The 21,187-nt window shown below is 37.4% G+C and overlaps 1 protein-coding gene across 1 annotated transcript in view; it reads right to left on the reverse strand.

The window, feature by feature from the left end:
• Window positions 1-21,187, reverse strand: part of LOC309392187 (uncharacterized protein) — a gene marked incomplete at its 5' end in the record, with an annotated part of 165,107 nt that overhangs the window by 104,090 nt on the left and 39,830 nt on the right. The window contains 2 exons of the mRNA XM_081953188.1: window positions 15,478-15,566; window positions 20,767-20,890. Of these exons, the coding sequence (XP_081809314.1) occupies window positions 15,478-15,566; window positions 20,767-20,890 (213 nt within the window). The remainder of the gene's footprint in view (window positions 1-15,477; window positions 15,567-20,766; window positions 20,891-21,187) is intronic.

Raw genomic sequence — 21,187 nt, forward strand, 5'->3', positions numbered from 1 at the left:
CTCAGTGCTTAGGGCACCAGTGAGCCTTAATTCACCACTGCCCATCATTTTGGATCTCTTCAGTCTCCCAAAAAGAGTTATGCCCCACCCCTTTTCACATTGTTTTCCTTAAAAGAGAAAATTATGCAGAAACATGCTATTTTTTTCTTGGCACCACTGAAACTTTCTGGGTTCCAGAGACCACAAAAAAATGGGTCAGTGGGTGTGGACAGAAAGTTATGGAATTTTATTCCTAAAGGCATGCATCAGGCTATTAATCTATTATTTGATATACTGCCTCTCTACCACTGTTTATCTAATGTTGATGGAAATAATCCAATGTTAAAAAGAAAAACACTATAAATTATCTTTTTTTCACTGATGTAGTAATATTTTAATGATTAATGTAATTTAATTTAATATTCCTAATATGAATGTGCGAGCAGAATAATGGCATTGTAGAGAGTACCAGGAATAAAATATATTTCAAGCCTTTGTCTTGAAGGCTAGGTAAGTTTCAGGATAAATTTGAGGCTGAAGGCACAGATTTTATAGCTATAATTTTAATATTATGATTGACTTGCTATAGCAAGGAGGGCATAAGTTATAGAATTATCCAAGACTATCATTACACAATGATGAATAATTGTCAACATGCAAGTACGTTTTTTTCTATCAACCTCATATATAGATTGTTGGATCTCATGCTGCAGATATGCAAGTTCCCAAGTCAAGTTAAATAGAATAGAATGGAATGGATGGAATGGAATGGAATGGAATGGAATGGAATGGAATAGAATAGAATAGAATAGAATAGAATAGAATAGAATAGAATAGAATAGAATAGAATAGAATAGAATAGAATAGAATAGAATAGAATAGAATTCTTTATTGGCCAAGTGTGATTGGACACAAAAGGAATTTGTCTTAAAGCAAAATGTGCGGGGGGGGCAACTGTTTTCTATGGTGTAATCTTCAGCATAGGCTTCCATTTTTAAGGAGTACATGAGAAATTGCTTTGAAGTCCTGAACTTCATTGTTTGGAAAGCAGAGGAATTGTGGAGTAAACTTAAATAAGTTGTTAAATATGAATGTGAAAAGAGAGTGCCAAACATGAAGAAACAGAAGAAAACAAACTGGATGTCAGAACTAACAGTGGAAATTAATTAGATGAGAATAAAATACAAAACAAAGAAAGACAAAAATTTCAGAAAGGATCTTGTTAGATATCTACAATAGCAGCCATGGTTTCCACCAACGTCCTCTGTTCCGGCAGGAACAGAGGTTTGATTCTATTGGTTGAGTGGTCTGACAGCTCCCTATAAAAGGGCTGCTGTCAGACCCAGACTTCGCTGGATTGTTCTCATTTGTTGCTGTTAATAAAGAGCTGTTGCACTGTTAGCCTGTGTCTGCCTATCCATTGCCCGATCTAACACTGGCGACGGGGATGGGATTGGAAGGCAACTAGATGAACCAAAAAGAGCACAGAAAATCCAGCAAGTATATCTAGCCAGGAGCTCAGCGTGGCGTCAAGCGGCCATTTTTGAGCGGCAAACTCGAATTGCCCTCTATACGAAAAAATGGCTATGCACACCCCACCGACTCCGTTTGACCCAGTCACCGAGCACTGGGAGTCATATATGCTCCGATTCGACTGTTTCCTAGAAGCAAACGACCTCACGGGCATACCAGACGCCCGAAAAAGAACATGTTCCTCGAGTACTGTGGCTGGGAAGTGTTTGAGACGGCAAAGAATCTTTCAGAGTCGACACCGCTGCAATCGGTTGCCTGGTCTGTACTCCAGCAAACGCTAAAAACTCATTATGCACGAAACTTTCCAAATATGTTCACCAGCATGAATTTAATATCAGAAACCAGAGGGCGAAACGATAAATGAGTAAGTGGCGGCACTTCGTAAGGCTGCCACATACTGTGAGTTCAGAGACCTAGACGACCTGATTCTGGACCACATAATATGCGGCATACGGGACATTAGCTTACAGAGGAGGTTGCTGGCATGGACAAACCTCAATCTACAAATCGCCCTGGATGAAGCCAGGGCATCAGAATCAGCTGTCAAATCGACAGAGGCATTGCAGTGCCAGAGCGTGGTTCCAGAAGCATGAAAGAACACACTCGTTCATTGCGAGGCCACAGAGCCCGAGAGTTCTGAGGGGGAAGAAGATGACAGCTGCTGCATGCGCCCAACCAGCGCACAAATTCAAGCAACATCTCCCAGTTTGTGCTAGCTGTGGTGGAGATCATGCCAGATCCGGTTGCCGTTTCAGAGATGCGACCTGCCAGCGCTGCGGAAGGACGGGACACCTCGCCAAAGTGTGCCGGAGCGAATTCCCTGAGACAGCCTGGCAGCATAGGAATGCACCACACCGCTGGCCGAAGCCAAACCAAGGGGCCTGGCAGAAGCCCCCAAGACATTCCGAAGGGGACAACAGAGTCACCTACCACACATCGATCAGACAAGTCTGCACCAGATGGCCAAAAAAGCTGAGGGTCACTGTCCTCATAGAGGATTCTCCATGTGAAATGGAGATAGACACAGGGTCTTCTCTGACTATTATTCTTTGGTCGACCCTGAAGTAGGCTATCCATAGCCTCACGAAGCAACACCTTCGGACCCCTGACATCCACCTAAGAGATTACCAGGGGAACCAAGTCCCCATCGTGGGCCAAGGCTCATTCCACATAAACTTCAAGCGGAAAACTCCCAGTGACAGTGGTCAGTGGCAACCTGCAAAGCCTCCTAGGGCTAGATTGGTTCCAAGCCCTGGGCCTCCAGGTAACTGGTATCAACACCATGACAAACACTCCCACATCGCACGCTCCGAAGGACAACGGCGCTGAGGCAATATTTAAGGAGTTCAAGGACATTTTCGGTGCTGGTCTGGGTAGGTATGTGGGACCCCAATATCATTCAATTTGGACCCCAACATAGCCCCAATAAGTCTAAAACCCAGGAGAGTCCCTTTCGCTCTCTGCCCTAAAATTGACAGGGAAATTGACAAGCTCATGGGCCAGAGAATACTAGAGCTGGTCGATCATGCACACTGGGAGACCTCTATAGTGATACCTGTCAAATCTGACAGGTCAGCCCACATCTGCACAGACTACAAATGCACAATCAATAAAGCGCTACAATAAAGCGCCTACCCTGTACCCTTTGTACAGCATCTTCTCCATTCACTAGGCCCAGAAAAAATGTTCACGAAATTGCACATGCCGCAGGCATACCAAAAATTGCCTGTAGATGGCACTACGGCGGAGGCCCAAATCATTGTGACACACAGGGGTGCATTCAAATGCTACCGCCTGCAATTTGGCGTTAGTATCGCCCCTGGACTGTTCCAAAGCATCATGGAAAGGCTTTTGCAGGGGATTTCAGGAATTATCTCCTATTTTGACGACATCTTGGTATCGGCTGAAAATGAGGCACAACTTTTGAAACCAGTATGAACAGTTTTGGCCAGTATTAGAGAAAAAGGCTTAGACCGGCTACACCCAAATTATTCTGCCTCATCACCCCCAGACTCCACAAGCAAAATTCGGAATTTTAGCATAGGGGACTCAGTATACGCCCACAACTATGCCAGGGGAACTCTGTGGATTCCTGCCACAGTGATAGGCATCACCGGCCCTCATTCTTACATTCTAGAACTCAAGGACGTTAGAAACTGCAGAAGGCACATTGACCAACTCCGTGGCTGACTCTCCAATTCCACACTTAGACCACCAGAAGTAACTCCTGCATGAGTTAGCCAAAGCCCTACCCAAACAGAGCAACCTCTCGCTCCTCCTACAGTCAGTTCAAACCCAAGTTTTCCGGAATACTTATCTGGTGGTGTTGCAGGCCCGCAGCGAGCTCCGCGCGAACCGGCTCTAGAAGCTCCAGCCGCGACCTGTGGTAGATTCCAGGAGCTTCCACCAAGCGGAGCTGCAGAGCAAACTGGTTGGTCTGACCTGTCCAAGGAAACCCCTCCTACTGAACTGCGCAGGTCAGGCAGAGCTACACAAAAGCCTGCCTACCTGCATGACTACGTCACCAGTAAGATTGTTCCATCTAAGAGGGGAGGGGTGTTAGATATCTACAATAGCAGCTATGGTTTCCACCAAGGTCCTCTGTTCCAGCAGGAACAGAGGTTTGATCCTATTGGTTGACAGGTCTGACAGCTCCCTATAAAAGGGCTGCTGTCAGACCCAGACTTTGCTGGATTGTTCTCACTTGTTGCTGTTAATAAAGAGCTGTTGCACTGTTAGCCTGTGTCTGCCTATCCATTGCCCGATCTAACAGATCTTAATGAATTATTTCAGACAGCTATTAGAAGAGAGAATTAGTAACACTACACCACCTACAAAAATAGGAGAGATAAAAAGACTCATGTTTTAAGAAAATTCCAAAAGGTTCCCATACTCAAAAGGAGAGTTCCAAATTTGAAATGACACAAAAGAAAAACATTGAATAAATAGTACCTGCTTTCAAGAAGGTCAAACAAAAATGGAAAGAATGTGCTGAAATTCTGCAAGTAGAAATGTCAACTTCCAAGAGAATACCATTTAATTAGATGCACATCTAGTACAAAATATGATATAACCACTCTGGTTATTACCAAGTCAGAAGGCAATAAGAATTGATGGAATATTTATAGATATATGAACAGAGAAAGAATTAGTTATGATCAAGATATACCAGCAAATCTGGAGAATGACACAGTGGCCAACAGATTGCAAAAGACCAAAGATCAATAACAAAGGACATAGACTTAATAGTGTCTTAATAGTGAAAACTATTACGTAATATTCTTAATTTTATACACCAGCAAAATAATGCTTAAGCTTATGCAATGCAGATTAATGTCCTAATGGATACCAATTGTTCAAACTGGCATGAGATGTTATTGATGTTGCATCCTAGATAAGTAAGAAAGACAAAGAATATTTTTTTTAAAGTCAGTAGGTGCTAAATGGCATTTGATTGTGTTGAACATTCTTAGAAAAAGGGCAATTCTAGAACATTTCATTTTCCTCATGCAAGAATTAGACACAGGTTAGGAAACCCCAATCCAGGCAGAACAAAATGGATTGGTTCCAGGTTGGAAAGCAAGGCAGAAGGCTATATACCTTATTTATTCAATCTATATGCAGATTAGATATTGAGAGAAGGTGAATTGGAAGAAGATGAATGTGGTTTTAAAATTGAAGGAAAAAACATCAATAACTGATGACTATGTCAATGACACTACTCTGATACCTGAAAATGAAAATGTTCTGCTCATGGTACATTCCCAGTGAAGTCCTTGGAAAAGATATTCAAATGCCAGGATATGTCCACAAAGATCAGAATCTTGCAGACAATGATAATCCCTGTGACACACAATAAAAGCAACTTGATTCTGAGGCAGGATAGAAAAAAATTGATCCTTTCAAACTTGGGTGTTAGACATGATTTCTGAGAACATCAAAGGTACGCAAGAAAATAAATGAACATATTTATTTGTTCAAAGATTTGTCTTTGAACAAATCAACATATCTTACTTGAGGTATAAAGGACCTTAAAACATTATTATATTTTGGAGACATTTTTCAAAGACCTAACTCACTTGAGAGGTTTATGATTCCAGGAGTAATTGAAGGAAAGAAGAGAAGATGACCAGCATTTAAGATGGAAGATCTTAATTTTATTTATTTACTAGCTGATAACCCGGTATTGCCTGGGTATTTATTTATAGGGAGGAAATGTCCGGAACAAACATAATTTCTAATGTTGGATTTTCCCCCTTACCAGAGGGAGCCCCTATGAGGAGTACTGTGAAGCCATTACCATGGCAACTTTACTACACTGACAGTAGAAGCCATTTTAGAGCACAACAGGCTGTATCTTAACAGAACACACACCCCGAGAGATGTTAGGGATGTTTTTTCCAGGGAGTAAATTATCTGTGTACCAGGTTTACTCGAGAAGTTCCAGAGTTATGCTGGAATGTGTATGTATGTATGTATGTATGTATGTATGTATGTATGTATGTATGTATGTATATATATATATATATATATATATATATATATATATATATATATATATATATATATATATATATATATATATATATATATATATAATCTCCATATTTTTATTTTTAATGTTGCCTTTTTATATTTGTGTTGTATTTGTGCTGATAAATAAATAAAGGGAGACTAGTATGGATATATCTCATCACAAGGCGACTCTTAATTACAGCAGCAATGGATCTATTGTAGGAAGACCTGAATGATCAAGTTGGCGAGAGATTACCATAGAAAAAAACCCCATCTAGCTACATCATCTCTAAGAGCTGACATTGATTTGATGGTGCATAATAAACTAATAAAAAATGAAGATTTGAGGAGAGGAAAATAATTTTGGACTAAGCAGCACTCTATGTCCAGGGAAGAATTAATTGTAGCAACTAATATTTTGTTAATGTGAGTTACAAAATATTATCATTATTCAAATGATGTAAATTGACATGTTGATGTTGGTGTTGCATTTGTGCCCATTACAATAAAGTTTCACAGAAATCTGTTTTCTTCATTTCAGAGGAGAAAAAGCACTTCAATAGACCAAGTTCCTTTCTTTCTTCTGATTAAGAAAGGAAGTTTCTTATGTCATCCTTGACCCCATAGTGGTTATTGCAACTAAAGCCACCCAAGCACTTTTCCAACTATATATGAATGCATGGTATGTATTTTTGCCTATGTGCTCTTGCCTAGGAAGCTGTCTAGCACATAATACTCTGATAGAAATGAAAGGATAAGAAGGATGAAAGCATCCATGTGAAAAGCTGAAATGAAAATAAATGTAATAGCATTGTTTAATCATTTTCTTGTGAGTTGGGTGACTTTAATTTGTGGAGGGCCTTTTTTTTAAAGCTTGTATTCTTTCCTTTATTTTCTGTATCACTGAGCTCATTACTTTTAACTCTAGATAGATTTCCTAGTAGAATGCGATGTAATTCTTCAACAGCCATAAACAGTGAGGAGTTGCTTAAATTAAAGATCAATAAAAATACAGAAGGAAAAAAGAAAATGTGTCATAAATAAAAGAAAGGGAGGCTGGCAAAAGGCTGTGCAATTAAACACGATGAAAATCTAAAATGAAATTACATTTGGTTGTGATACATTTGCCATTCTTTTCTTCAAGACATTTACCACAGAATTAGAAGGGATTTTCCCCCCCCTGTAATTTAAATGTTAAGCGGCCAGATGTGTGTCTTATGCTTGAAGAGTTGAAGCTTTGCATTATTTAGCATATTAAGATTCACAGAATTTAAAAAAGGCTCCTTTTATTGCCTCAAGGTTCTAATTAAGTAAACCTTAGCTTGGTACATTTAAAACTTCTTTTGGGGAATTTTTTTTCTTTTTGTACTTTCTATAGGCACATCAATGCAAGAAATATGGAAAATACTTAAGAGGCTACCAGGTTTTTTTTACTCAAAGGAATTAAACCAATCTATTACTTCAAGACGATCTTAATGGGGCCAGCAATCAGATAGATATGTAACATCTTCAGACTATTTTTTTAAAATAAAAATGTAATAATCATAGGGGAGTTTCATAGGTGGTAGAAGAAAACATGCGTTGTAAAATTCTGTGTAAAATTTCCTTTTAAAAAAACAATGTGAAAGACATACAGTAGTTAGTTTGCCTTTACTAAACTCTTTTTATAGCATTTTATAATTGACCACAATATGTTATACAGTGCTAATTAAATGCCCTATCAACTACGAGATGATGGAAGATGAGTTAGAACAGCTGCACCAGAAATTGTAATTAAAATGAAAATCTTACTGACAAGACTGCAGATAATTATATACTGCATTCAAATATAATCATTTCTATTGACCATTTGCTGTAACTGTTGTAGAAATGACCCCCCAAAAGATTACCCCATCCATTCTATCATTCTCAAACTTCTCATGCTGAAGATTTGTCTCCTGTATCACAAAAGGAACATCCCATTGAGTTAACAAATGATACGTCTAGTGTTTTTAATTTTTTCCTACGTGTAGGGTATTTCTGTTACTACAACCTTACCCAATAGAAACATGAGATTCCATAACTGACTCTGAAATCTATCACATCACCCTGTGAGGACTCCAAGTTATCATCTGGTTTTATCCAATCTTCCTCAATTTGATGCTGTTCAGATGTATTCAGTTATAATTGCAATATGTCCAAGGAGATTAACAGTTTAGCACATTTCAAAAAAAAGATGTCAGATACTCTTAGATAGGAATTTAAGTAATAAATAGGGAACCTGAATAAATTTCTGAATCTCTACTGTGGTCTCTATTTCCCTATGGCATTGAAAGGGCATCTTTGAGCACAATGAGGCTATATCCTTTTAACTTTTGTGCTTTTTAATGTTGTACACCGCCCTGAGTCCTTTGGGAGAAGGGCGGCATATAAATCCAATAAATCCAAATCCAAATATCTGCTGAACAAAACTCCGCATTGGCAACAGGAAGGGCATCTAGCCAGTAAGCACTCAGCTCCATTCAGTTGCCACAAGGGATTATGGGGTCATTAAAAGTAGAAGAAGATTGAAAGTGCATCTTTCTAGAGATAGAAGTATGAAGATTTAAGGCAGGGGTAGGCAGCCTGGCTAGCTATATGTTTTGTATCAACCATCCCTGGCCATTAGCCATAATGGAGATCACTTGTGGTGGTGAAGGATAAAGTCAGTTTTTTATATATTTTGTTTCTTTACCATATCGTTATTTTCCATTTTTTTATTTTCTGTACTTCCTCTGTTTTCTTTATTCTTTTATTTTTTCCTAATGTGTATTAGTTTTTCCCTTTTTAATTATGTTTCACAAAATTACTTTAAATAAATCTTTAATCCATTTTAAATCGCCAGCTATCATCCTGTGCCCTCCTCCTTTCTCCATTTAGGTCTACCAATTCTTTTGTCTCCATTGCCAGCATTTCAGTTCCAGTTTCCCATGAGAAAGTTTCTCTCTCTGAGAAAAGTATGCCTCCTAGCTTATGTCATCAGCTTCTATTACAATTCTGACAGATTATTGATGAGAAAGCTTGGAAGGGAGTTACAGAATCAAAATGCAGAATCAGAATGCAGCCACTGGAAAAGCCCTCTTTGGCTAACATAATTTTCATTCTGCATTTGTGGTACAGTGAAGTCAACTCTTTCCACTCTATGGCCTTAAACTTATCATAAGAACAGCCAACAATTCATAGGTTTCATCTTGACAAGCAGCCTGCCTGTTTCTGTTCTCTGTGGAAATGAAAGCAGATTCACTTTAGAATTCACTGTAGAAATGAAAGCAGATTCACTTTAGAATTCACTGTAGAAATGAAAGCAGATTCACTTTAGAATTCACTGTAGAAATGAAAGCAGATTCATAATATGGAGCTGAAGGCAAATATATATGGATATTGCTCCTGCTTCAACATCTACATTGGAAATTGGAATTGGAGAATTTAGTAATAAAATTGTCAATTGACCTATTAAGAAATCCAGTGTCAGCAAAATGTTCCACAATTAAAGACGATAATTATAATAAATTAGTGATACAAATAAAGAGAGATTTAGAAAATTGGAAAAATATTTAACTATCACTCATGGGACGTATAGCGAGAATTAAAATGAATATTTTACCAAGAATCTTATTCCTGTTGCAAGCCGCACCTATTAATCCGGGTAAAACTTTCTTTCAATAATTAAACAAAATAACCGCTAGGTTTATTTGGCAGGGATGAAAAGCGAGGATTAAACTAAAGTCAATGCAAGACAGCAAGCAGAGGGGAGGTTTGGCATTACCAAATTGGGATCTATACGCATCAGCAGTAACAATAACATGGGTGAAAGATTGGATAGAGCTAAAGAATAAAAGAATTTTGACCTTGGAAGGCCATGATTTGCAAGCAGGCTGGCATACATTCCTATGGTATGATAAAAATAAAACGCACAAATACTTTCAAAATCATTTAATTAGAAGAGTGTTATTGCAAAAATGGCTCAAAATAAAAAAAAATCCACTATGTGAAAATTCCGAATTGGCTATCACCGACAGAAAGGACGACCCATCCAAATTTTATAGATTTGAACAAAATGCTAAGATATAGAAACTTAATTGATAGACAGGGAAACTTAAAAACAATTGAAGAATTGGCAGAACAGAACATGAAAGTTGACTGGCTAACTTACCTTCAAATCAAAACGAAATACAATAAAGATACCAAATTATATGACATCGAAACAGAACCACACGAATTGGATAAAATTATTCAAAGCTCAGGTAGAAAGATGATAGGGAGAATATATAAATTTCTCCTGAAGTATAAAATGGAAGAGGAAATTGTGAAAGAACAAATGATAAAATGGGTGCAGAACTTTGGCTATAATATTGAATTAGACAAAGGGGAAAAATTTTGGGGAACAAACTTAAAAATGACACTATCAGTTGCATACAAGGAAAACCAGTACAAAATGTTTTATAGATGGCACCTGGCACCAACAAGGTTAGCTAAAATCTCAACAAATACCTCCCCAAAATGTTGGAAATGTGAATCGATACACGGAACATATTACCATTTATGGTGGACCTGTGAGGAGGCTAAAAATTTTTGGAAAAAGATCAAAAATTGGCCGGAGGCAATAACGGGCATTAAAATAGAATGGAAACCTGAAATTTTTTTATTAGGAATAATGTCTGCAAAATACAAAAAAGAAATCCAGTATTTAATACTACATATAATTATGGCGGCAAGGATTGTCTTTGCCCAGAAATGGAAAAACAAACTAACTCCAAGTGAAGATGAAATAATAAGAAAGGTTATGGATTGTGCTGAAATGGACACTCTAACTAACTAAAGAAATTCAGGGAAAAGAAGAATCAGAATTCTACCACATATGGGATGAATGGTATAGGTGGATGGAGGAAAGAAACAAGAATCAATGAAGGAATGTAACAAAACTCAAAAATAATAGTTATGAGTAAAATAAGAAAGTTAAGAATGGTGAAACCCAAATGAAATACAATTGAATGGGATATAAGGTGAGCGGTATCGATTGATAATTGCTACTAGAAAGAACAGGAAGCTCCTGTTTGTATTGCACTGTGTAAATGTGTTGTACGTCTAAGTTTTGTGCATGTGTATTTTACATGTTTGTTAATAAAATTGAAAAATTAAAAAAAAAGAAATCCAGTGTCATCCATAGCAAACTACAATGCCACCAGAATAACATGTGTACAGTGACATCATCGCACATATGCTGCAATTATGAATTTGTGTCCCCACGTACTTAAACTCATTGCATTTGTACGATGTCATCATGCACATGTCATCATCTATAACCTCTTGCTTCCCTGTAGCCATCTACAAGACAATTTCCCTGTCTATTTTGTCAATTACCTAGTTCTGAGTTAAGGATATAAATTCTTCATCATTTCTTTCCTATTTGCTGTAGCTTGTATGTTATCATATTTGTCACAAGTCATCAGTTATTCTGACTTCCTGCTACTTTAGTGCCTATTAGATTTTCATCACATATATGGAGCTAACTTGCTGCAGTGTTTAAGGAGAAGATGTCTAGTGGTCATGGTATCCACTACCTAAGCCATGAGCCAATGCCAGGCATTGATATCGTTACATTGAAATTAGGGAGATAGGTATCCAGTGAGTGAGATTTCAAAGAACCTTTAGAAAATCATTTGGCTCAACAGTTTTCAAGTTGAACCATTATAATAGGTTCACTACTGTTCCTGGATAGGTGATGGATGCTATTAAATATACATTCAATCAATTCAATTCAATCAGAAGAGAGCTGGAAGGGACCTTGGAGGTGTTCTAGTCCAATCCCCTGCTCAAGAAGGAGACTCTATACCATTTCAGACAAGTCTCTTCTTAAAAACCTGATGAAGCACCCACAACTTCTAAAGGCAAACTCTTCCACTGGCTAATTGTCCTCAGTGTTAGAAAGTTTCTCCTTAATTCCAGGTTGCTTCTCTCCATTGTTTCTTTCCTGTCCTCTGGTGGTTTGAAAAATAAGTGGATTCCCTCTTCTTTGTGGCAACCTCTCAAATACAGGAATACTGCCCCTAGTCCTTCTTTTCTGTAGACTAGACATACCCAATTCCTGCAACTTTTCTTCATATGTTTTGGTCTCCAGGCTTTTATTCTCCAATTGTATTACTCCCATTGTATTACTCCAGAGAAGGACATCATTTGAAGTCCATTAAAAACCATGAGACTGCAACTCAACTATCAATGGAAGTCTATATAAAACTATTTTTATATAAATTGTCTGCTTTCTGGTCCAGCCCACTGATAGCCAGCTTGTCTGAATGAAGCTGTTCTGAGGTGTGGGTAGCAAGCACATTCTTTATCATTGAGCTTTGACTCTTTGGGCCCTCCAAGCCATTCTATGTTATCAATAAAACATCTTGTTTCCTTTGACTGGCAGGAGGTCTTTAATAGCTTAAGGAAATAGTGTCTCTCTGATGCTCTTAACTGGAGATACCAGGAACTGAATTAAGAATATTACAAATGCAACGCAAGTGCTGTCACATTGAGTTTCAGTGTCCTCTACATAAGTCTTTATTATAGGCAACTAACAAAAAGCCAATAAAAATAGAAAAACAACAGAAAGAATTTCAAGTACATCGTTCATAGGACATATTAAGATTACTTTAGAGCTTACTTTAGACATTCAAACCAATAATACTCTATTCTAAACTACTGTTATAGAATATAAAGACAACACAATGTTAGTTTTTCATTAAATATGTTTTTAAAATCTATGAAAAGAGATTACTGGTTTATTCCTAATATTTTTGGGTTGACATACTGGAACTTTGGAGAGGGATTTATATTAAAAAATATGATCTAACATATTTCTGGGCACTTTTTTCCTACCACACTCAACAATTTAGAGCAGTTCCCTCCTTCCCAAATTCTTCTTTCTATGCAGAATGCTCACATACAGAGAATGTATGATGGAATTGAACTCATTCCCCAAAATTAAAGGATTAGGTTAACCATCTGTATATCCATATATTTGAACAGAGACATTTTTAACCCTGTACTCAACATCAGTACAGAAGCAATTCCCACAATTCCCCAGCTAGCAAACTAACTGGTGAATAATTGGAATTGAAGTCCATACCTCTTATACTTGGCAAGTTTTAAAAACACTACAGTAGATCTGCTTTTTGATGCCAGTACAGCCATTAGTATAAGGCTAGTTTTTTAAAAAAAAAATCATATACTGCATAGCTCTCTCCTTTCTGCCTAACTTTCTGTAAGTCTCCACTACAAGTTTAAAGTACAATGAAATATGGGGGGGAGGGGGGGAGAGAGAGAGGGAGAGAGAGAAAGACACAGAGAGAGAGGGAGGGAGGGAGGGAGAAATGTGATGTAAAAAGACAGTGTAATATGTAGAATAAAACATAAGCATCAGTGGTGTGATTCAACCAGTTTGCACCTATTCAGGACAAATGATTGTTAACTTTCTAAGCAGTTCGGAGAACCAGTTGTTGGAAGAAATCTCATTTTGTGTTTTTCCACTTTATGAGGCTAATCCTGTAAGAAGACAGGAAGGAAACATTCTGGTATTGTTTCTAGCCTAATCTTTATTGCCCTGATTACAGAAACTGCCTTTCCGGTTAACCTTTATTACATTGTAACAGCTAAGGCGAAACACCCATCGAAGTGTGTAACGTTGAGTTGGCCGCGCACACCCAGTCACATGATCACCAAGCCCCACCTACCCAGCTGATCATTAGAGCAGAGAACTAGTTGTTACATTATTTGAATCCCACCAGTGCTAAGCATCATATTAAGTCTTACTAGTGAAGATGTCCTGGGAGCAGGACTAAGCATCTGAAATGAAATGTAGACTAACAAGCCAGTGATTTTGTTCATTTGTTTTTGCAAATTATACTATACATACCCTATTGTGTTGCCATACGGCAGTAGGTTTGCAGAATATTTGTGGCATAAAAATCGTATCTGTTCAAACCCATGTGCAAGTTTTCTAGGTATGAAGAATGAAGGTCACACACTCTTTTATTTTAACAAATGTCAGTGATCCTTTTGAAACACTGCCTCTAAGGATTTATTGATGGAAGAAGCCTCTGGGTTTTTTGTTTTTTTTCAGGTAATTACGTTTACATCATATATCTAGCAGATACAAAGAAGCATGTTCCAGGCCAGGAACCATACCTCTATGGAAATTGTATAAAATGGGAAGTGATATAAGGAAAGCCCACTGTATTCTCGCAGCTCTGGCTTCATAAGTCAGCTATAAATGTCAACTCTCCTAAGATCCTTCCAGGTGATACCAAATGTATCATTTTCTTTTAGCCCTACAGACACATCACTGCAAATCAGCACCCACAATCCCAGCTTGCAAGGCATACTTTACCAGTCATGCAGATTGGTTTACCGTAGCCTATAAATGCCAACTATTTCATATCACCTGGAAGATGTTAAAGATGACTTGCAATATGTTGCCAACTATGCTGTTGTGGTTCTCATTTTCTCATCAGTTTTGGTTTGGCCTGTTTTTGCTGAATATAGAAATTCACCAAACTTTGGTTATTTCTTCTTTTATTTTTTTCCTTTACATCTTTCCTAAAGCCATTCTAAAGCAATGGTTTTGTACACAAGCAGTCCTCATTTACCAACCACAATTGGGACAATCAGCTCAGTTGTTAAATGAAAGAGTCACTAAGTGAAACCACAACTGTGACTACGATCTTACTTCAGCTTTCCTTTCCTTTACATATTTGTGAAGATCCTAAATGCAAGCATTGGTTGCAGTTGCTTTTTCATCACTGTTGTAACTTGTTAAAGTGGCAGTCACTAAACAAGGACTACTCTTACTGCTAGTAGGAGTTTTAAAGAGTGACTTAAAAAAGAAGCATCCAGCCTTGTTTAGAACTAAGATTGCTGCATTTGTTCAGTCACTTATTACTGATTACTAGAAATAGAACAGTGTACAGCAATCTGGAGAAAATTATTTTGGATATCCATAGTTTCATCCTTATTGCCTCCTCAATGAAGCTATACATGTCTGAAACCTTATTCTACTGTGATTCCAGCTTAGACATTATGACAGTTAATATAATTAGTATATACCTTTTCTGTATTTCTCTTAATACATGTATACTTTTTTCTGTACATAAACTTTTCCTAATATAATTCATTTTTTAATCTTTATCACTGTCTCTTTGCCTCTCTTTTGTGTGTACATGTCACCACATATAATTTCGACTTCTCCCTGGCTTACTAAATGTGTAAGATTGTAGTTGCTGTTACTGTTTTCATAATTTAAAGAAATATACAGAATCAATCTAGTTCCAAAATGTTAGCAAATTACCCACCATACTGAAAGTTTCTAACCTGCTGGATGTTATCCATGAGGGCATTTGTTATTTTCCTCTAAATTTGTTCTAATATGCACCATTTCCCACCTCTCACCGTGTTCAACCGCTTTCTCACTTCCTTTTCAACACTGGGAATACTTCCCTTACGAGTGTCAGAATCTCTCCGAGGGGTCAGAGGTTGCCCTGTGAAGGAAATGACAACCTGTGAAATGTGCAAGAACAATTCCTTCCACATGTTTTTATGCTTCGGGACCAGCAAAGTACTGTCAGTCGGCATCACTTTGGGATGGGCCAGGTCTCTGCAAAACAGTTCTGTCAAAATATGTTTCCCATTAATAACTTGCAGAGTTGTTTAAAGTCTCTTTTTTAACCTTTTATCCAACAGATCTGAACATTACTTACTGAAGCCAAATTCTGCAACTAGATGTCTTCCAGAGACCTTTGACATCAGGAGGCCATGAGATCAGAGAATGGGATTGTCCAACTGAACTGAGGCTGCTATTTATCTTTTACATCTCCATCAAAAGTTTATTAGATACTTTTTTTTTTTTGCAATGAGACTAAATTGCATTAGGCATTATACATACATGATCTTGGGTTTGAGTTACATGGGAGAACAACAAATAAGCCAGGATCACACAACATGTCTAATAATTTGTTTGATGTCTTTCTGTTTAATATTAACATCTCATCTCCTGTTATTTAGGACCAGTCATATATAAATTAAACAATGAAACATATTTAGATATTCAGCCAAATGCATGGAAGAGGTGTATGGATACATAGAGAAACTTACTGATTATAGAATAGAGATTCTAGTAATGATTATTATATAAGATTTGTCTGTTCTTCCCAATCTCAATTATCAGACATACTGATGTCCATGAGATTCCAGGCATAGAAAGCATCCCAAGTCGACTGCTTTACATTGAGTAAATTGTAGGTCTTGAGATGAAGATACTTGGAGTAGTGAAGGTAATAGGTTAGTAATATTTCCATTCTTTCTGGGAAGCCTTTAGGAGTCAGATTCTAGAGAACCATATTGTATTGCAGTGGTGAAATAACTTCAGTAGGCAGTAGGCTGGCCCAGAACCAACATCTGATAAGTTTGCCTATGCACTTTCTTTTAACACTCTTTTTTATTGTTCTTATTTGTATTATTTCCCCAATCCTATCTTTCCCTTCGCTCTTTCCCTATGATACCTTATTTTTTCCTCAGGAATTTAGATGGAAAGGGATCCACCACTCCTATTTGGAAACGGAATTGTTTTCAAATCTTTACATTACATGGTGGTTACAGTGTTTTTAGGGCTATATATTGCTTACTGCATTCTAGAAGGATCCATATTTGAGTGCAGTTCAACTGAACAATGCTCAGAACCAAAGTATTAGCCCATAGAGCACATAAATGAAGGTCTTGATTTGCTTCAAAGGTACCCTCCTGAAGTAATTCTGGCACCATACCCTGGAAATCAATCCCATCATTTCCAACACAGTGACCCTGCCTCTATTCCTATGTGCAGAATGTATCAAAAGATGTTGTCCTATTTTCTTCATTTACCTCCCTCTGAAGAGTTCTTACAACAGAGAAGTTGTCTGTATAAACATGTCCCATCCACCATAATGAGGTACATTTCATTAATGTTGTATTGACCTGTTCATGTCTCTGCTAATTTATTAAACAAAATGAGTTTGTGGATTACTACAGACTGACAAATGACATTAAACTAGCCTCTTGACTTTCTCTTGATTATCTTTTTTTTTAAAAAAAAAACTGTTATTGTGTCTGCTTACAATTTAATTGGATAAAATAGTTTTAGATTTCAATAGGAAGGAGCAAGGTAGTGATGCATCTAACAGTTGTGTGGCTTATGTCACAATAAGTAGGTCTACCTAATGGAACCTAAATCTGAGCTCAAAAGGTGCCTGGACTTCAAAACATATGTAAAATGGATTATTCAAATGTCACTCCTTTCCCCCTCCCACCGAAACATATGACATTACTTTTCTGAAGTAAATTCCCCCAATCAGAGCTCATGGGAACTCATGGGCACATGAATGAGCTGCTGATGTCTTTCACAACAAAACATCTGCTACTAGGGTAGGGTTTGAAGGCTTTGTTGCCTCTAACAGAAAGATTTCCTTCAGAATTCATAGCATGTTGATAAAAGCTTTGCTTCATAAGAACTGCTATCTTGATAGGACTGTTGTTTTTACCTGGATAATTGGTGGTATTTGACTTTAAATAGGCTAACTGGTACTACACAGAAAGCAAGCTGCTTTTGGGAGGTGGGAGGTCATGTACATTCAGTATTATGAAAGAGACCTTGTTTTAGGATTTTATTTCAAAGGACAAAAATTATTATTTAGTTATTAGCTGGCCAATGAGTGGATAAATGCCTTTCTTTTCATCACACACTCATCAGCAGTGCCTATGATATTCCATGCTTTATAGCATTAGTGTAGTATAATGTTTTAGAGATAGAGAATGTAGATCATTAGAAGGATAAATGTTTCTGCATATAGAAATGTAAACCAAGTTCAAGCAGCACATAGCAGGTAATTTGGACTACCTTTTCCCATCATACTGGAAAACAGGCTACTGAGACGTGGACACTTGGAAAAATCTGAACTGGCATAATAGCCTGATCTGGCTATTATAAGGGCCATCTAATAGGGGTTGAACGCTATTAGCTATATGGATATAAATCTGCAATTTAAAGTTGTCCTCAATAGATATTTCAATGCCTCTGCTTGATTAGTGTTGTCTACAATTGTAATCAGTTCTTATCAGAAATCAATACAGCTCGTGACTTCTTCCAGTAGATAGTACTCATAATACATTGTACTCTGTAAGTTATCTTTGTTCTGTGGTTCTTTCTCACAATCTAGGTTTCAGAGTCATACTTGACCAGTTGAAAAAGCTATTGCCTTAACTGTTCTGAACTTTTGCGTACTGCTTTTTTTTTTTGTAGGATTAATCATGTCTTTACTTTTCTATCCATTTGAATCTTCAGCCCAAGAAAACAATCCACCCCTTTTACTGTCAGATCTAAGTTAGCTAGGGTTGTTGGTAGATATTATCTTGCCTTTATAATAACTGACATTTTTTCACTTTCCTTTTATAGATTGTTAATAATCTGTTCTACATCTTCTTTCATTTCAGCTTCGACAATAGTATTGTCTGCATATCTCTCTGTTAGTGTTTCAACCTCCCATTGTCATCTCTCGCAATCATGCCACTCTTCAAATATTTTCTGTGGACCAGTTAATCAAATGAGGGACAATATTCAACCAGACTAGCACTATGGGTGATGTCATTCAGCGTTATCTGGGGTTCACAGATTCCACACCCTGGAATTAATGATTGTACTGAAGAGTAATGACCTCGGGAAATGAGGGATAGAGTTTGTCTTCCAATCAGAAACCCTAGATACTCACTCATTCTGGCTAGAGAATTCTGGGCGTTGAAGTCCAGACATCTTAAAATTGCCAAGATTGAAAGTAACTTAGAATTAAAACTGTGTTTTCAAGCCAAGCTACACTTTGTAAAATCCCATATACTGATTAGTCTCTCATTATTAGAGTCTTTCAATGAGTCTTCTTAAGGCGCAGACTTCATTGTCATTTAGGTTCGTCTATTTTCTGGCTTGCATTTCAACATTAGCGTCACTTTAGCACAATTTTATGTTGTGTCCCAACCGAATAAATAGAGTATTTATACAACCTATCAGTTTGTTGCAGATCATAAATGTATTTGTTCTCTTGGAAAGAAAAAGCTGTAAGGTTTACCACGTGATTCCTAGTTCCCTAAGGTTTGCTCCTTTAATTGTAAATAGCCAGAAAGTCATCAAGCTAGCGTTTAATAAACTTTTAATTTGAAATGGATTACCACATGTTGTGTTTGTTTGCCCATTATTAAATCTCTTAGCAACATATCACTAGAAGAAACAGCATACTGTAGCATTGAACTGATATATATTAGAAAACAAACCCACAGGGGATATTAACAGCTAACAATATCTTTAAAGAAAGCTCCAAGTAAATAAATAAATACAAATGATACAGAGAATTATTGTTAAGGATATCTGTTTTCAGACTGGGGGATGTAGAGTTTCAATTATTCAACTGTATATCCAGTAGATATTTTTTTTCTAAGCTAGGGATCTGAGCATATTCATTTAACAGTGCATAACTCATCTATGATTCTTTGCATCTGCCCCTATGGTACAGTGGATATATGCAATATCTATGTATACGTTTTCAGAGAGGTATCATATTCAAATCAAGGATTTACAACAATCCATCTGTTAGATTAAGTCTACATAGAATGAAGAGTGGGACGTATACTGTCCTACTTCTTCTGTGGTTCCTAATACATTGTTTGGCACATTCAGCATCTGGTAATTTAGAATGGTGTATCAATTGTAAGGTAATAGATATTGTAAAGGTATCTCCAAATCTTTAATATCCTTTTAAGTTTCCTTTCTGAGGTTGAAATGGCATTTCATGATCCTTTAAAAGGTAAAGGCTCCCCGTGCACATATGTGCTAGTCTTTCCCGACTCTAGGGGGCAGTGCTCACCTCCATTTGAAAGCCGAAGAGCCAGTGCTGTCCAAAGACATCTCCGTGGTGATGTGGTGAAGGAGCATGGAACACTGTTAACTTCCCACCAAAGGTGGTTCCTATTTTTCTACTTGCATTTTTACATGCTTTCGAATTGCTAGGTTGGCAGAAGCTGGGACAAGTAACGGGAGCTCACTCTGTTACGCGGTGCTAGGGATTCGAACCACTGAACTGCTGACCTTTCTGATCGACAAGCTCAGCGTCTTAGCCACTGAGCCACTGCATCCCCTATTCAGGTTCCTTAAGACATTTTAAATTTTGCAGAGACATCTGAGAGGATATATCCAATATAAAAAACTCCTTCCTGCTCCTTGGGGTTTCAGAGATCAGATCTTTTTTTCCCAGTGTCAAGAATGTACTGGGAAAATACTTTGGATTGGCTAGATCCAACCCATCACCTGGACAAACATTTAACATAAGAAATACCCTGTGTTACCTCTAGCATTGATACTTTCCCCAAATAAAAGAGTGATAGATTTTCCTGGCTCATATCAGCAAGACTTTGGATTTCAAAAGATTTATCGCTACCATAAATGATTAAAACAACAATTTGCTTCCATAACTGGATTCTTCCAGATGTGTTAAGGCAACAACACTTATAACCGTGGCATATAGGTAGAACAAGGCGGGGAAGACAACTGTACAATAAGATGTTGAATGGGTTTTTTTTTTAATTTAATGACTGCAAGCCAAATAATATGTTAAACAGTATCATAGTAGACAGGAATTTTGCTTAGTCTGTCATTTCACAACCCACCTATGTTTTCTTTTGAAATCCCATCCTTCTCAGCAATACTTGAATATTGAAGAATTTTTGAAGACGGCTGAAGGCCCACTTCATATTTATACTGTTCATTTGAATACCATGGAAGTTTAATTATCTGATAAGAGAAAACATTTTTATATGAATAGGTCAGCCATATGCAAAATTATTCTGCTAATATTCTCAAAGGTTCAATCAAAAGGGTAAATCTAGGATTCTTTGGGAACTCCCACCACATGGGTCCACCAGTTATTAGCTATTTCTTAATTCCTGTAATTCTTGTCCTAAGTGCTCTCAGTGTGCAGTGCAATAATTTAAAAACACAACTGTCTATCAATTTGTGAATCCAAGGAGTCAATTATTCCCCACAGCCATAATCCTCAATGGGCCTTCTAAGCTGACTTTGAAGTTCAAA

This window comes from Natrix helvetica (assembly GCF_964273705.1).
Source record: "Natrix helvetica genome assembly, chromosome: 4".
Taxonomy (NCBI): domain Eukaryota; kingdom Metazoa; phylum Chordata; class Lepidosauria; order Squamata; family Natricidae; genus Natrix; species Natrix helvetica.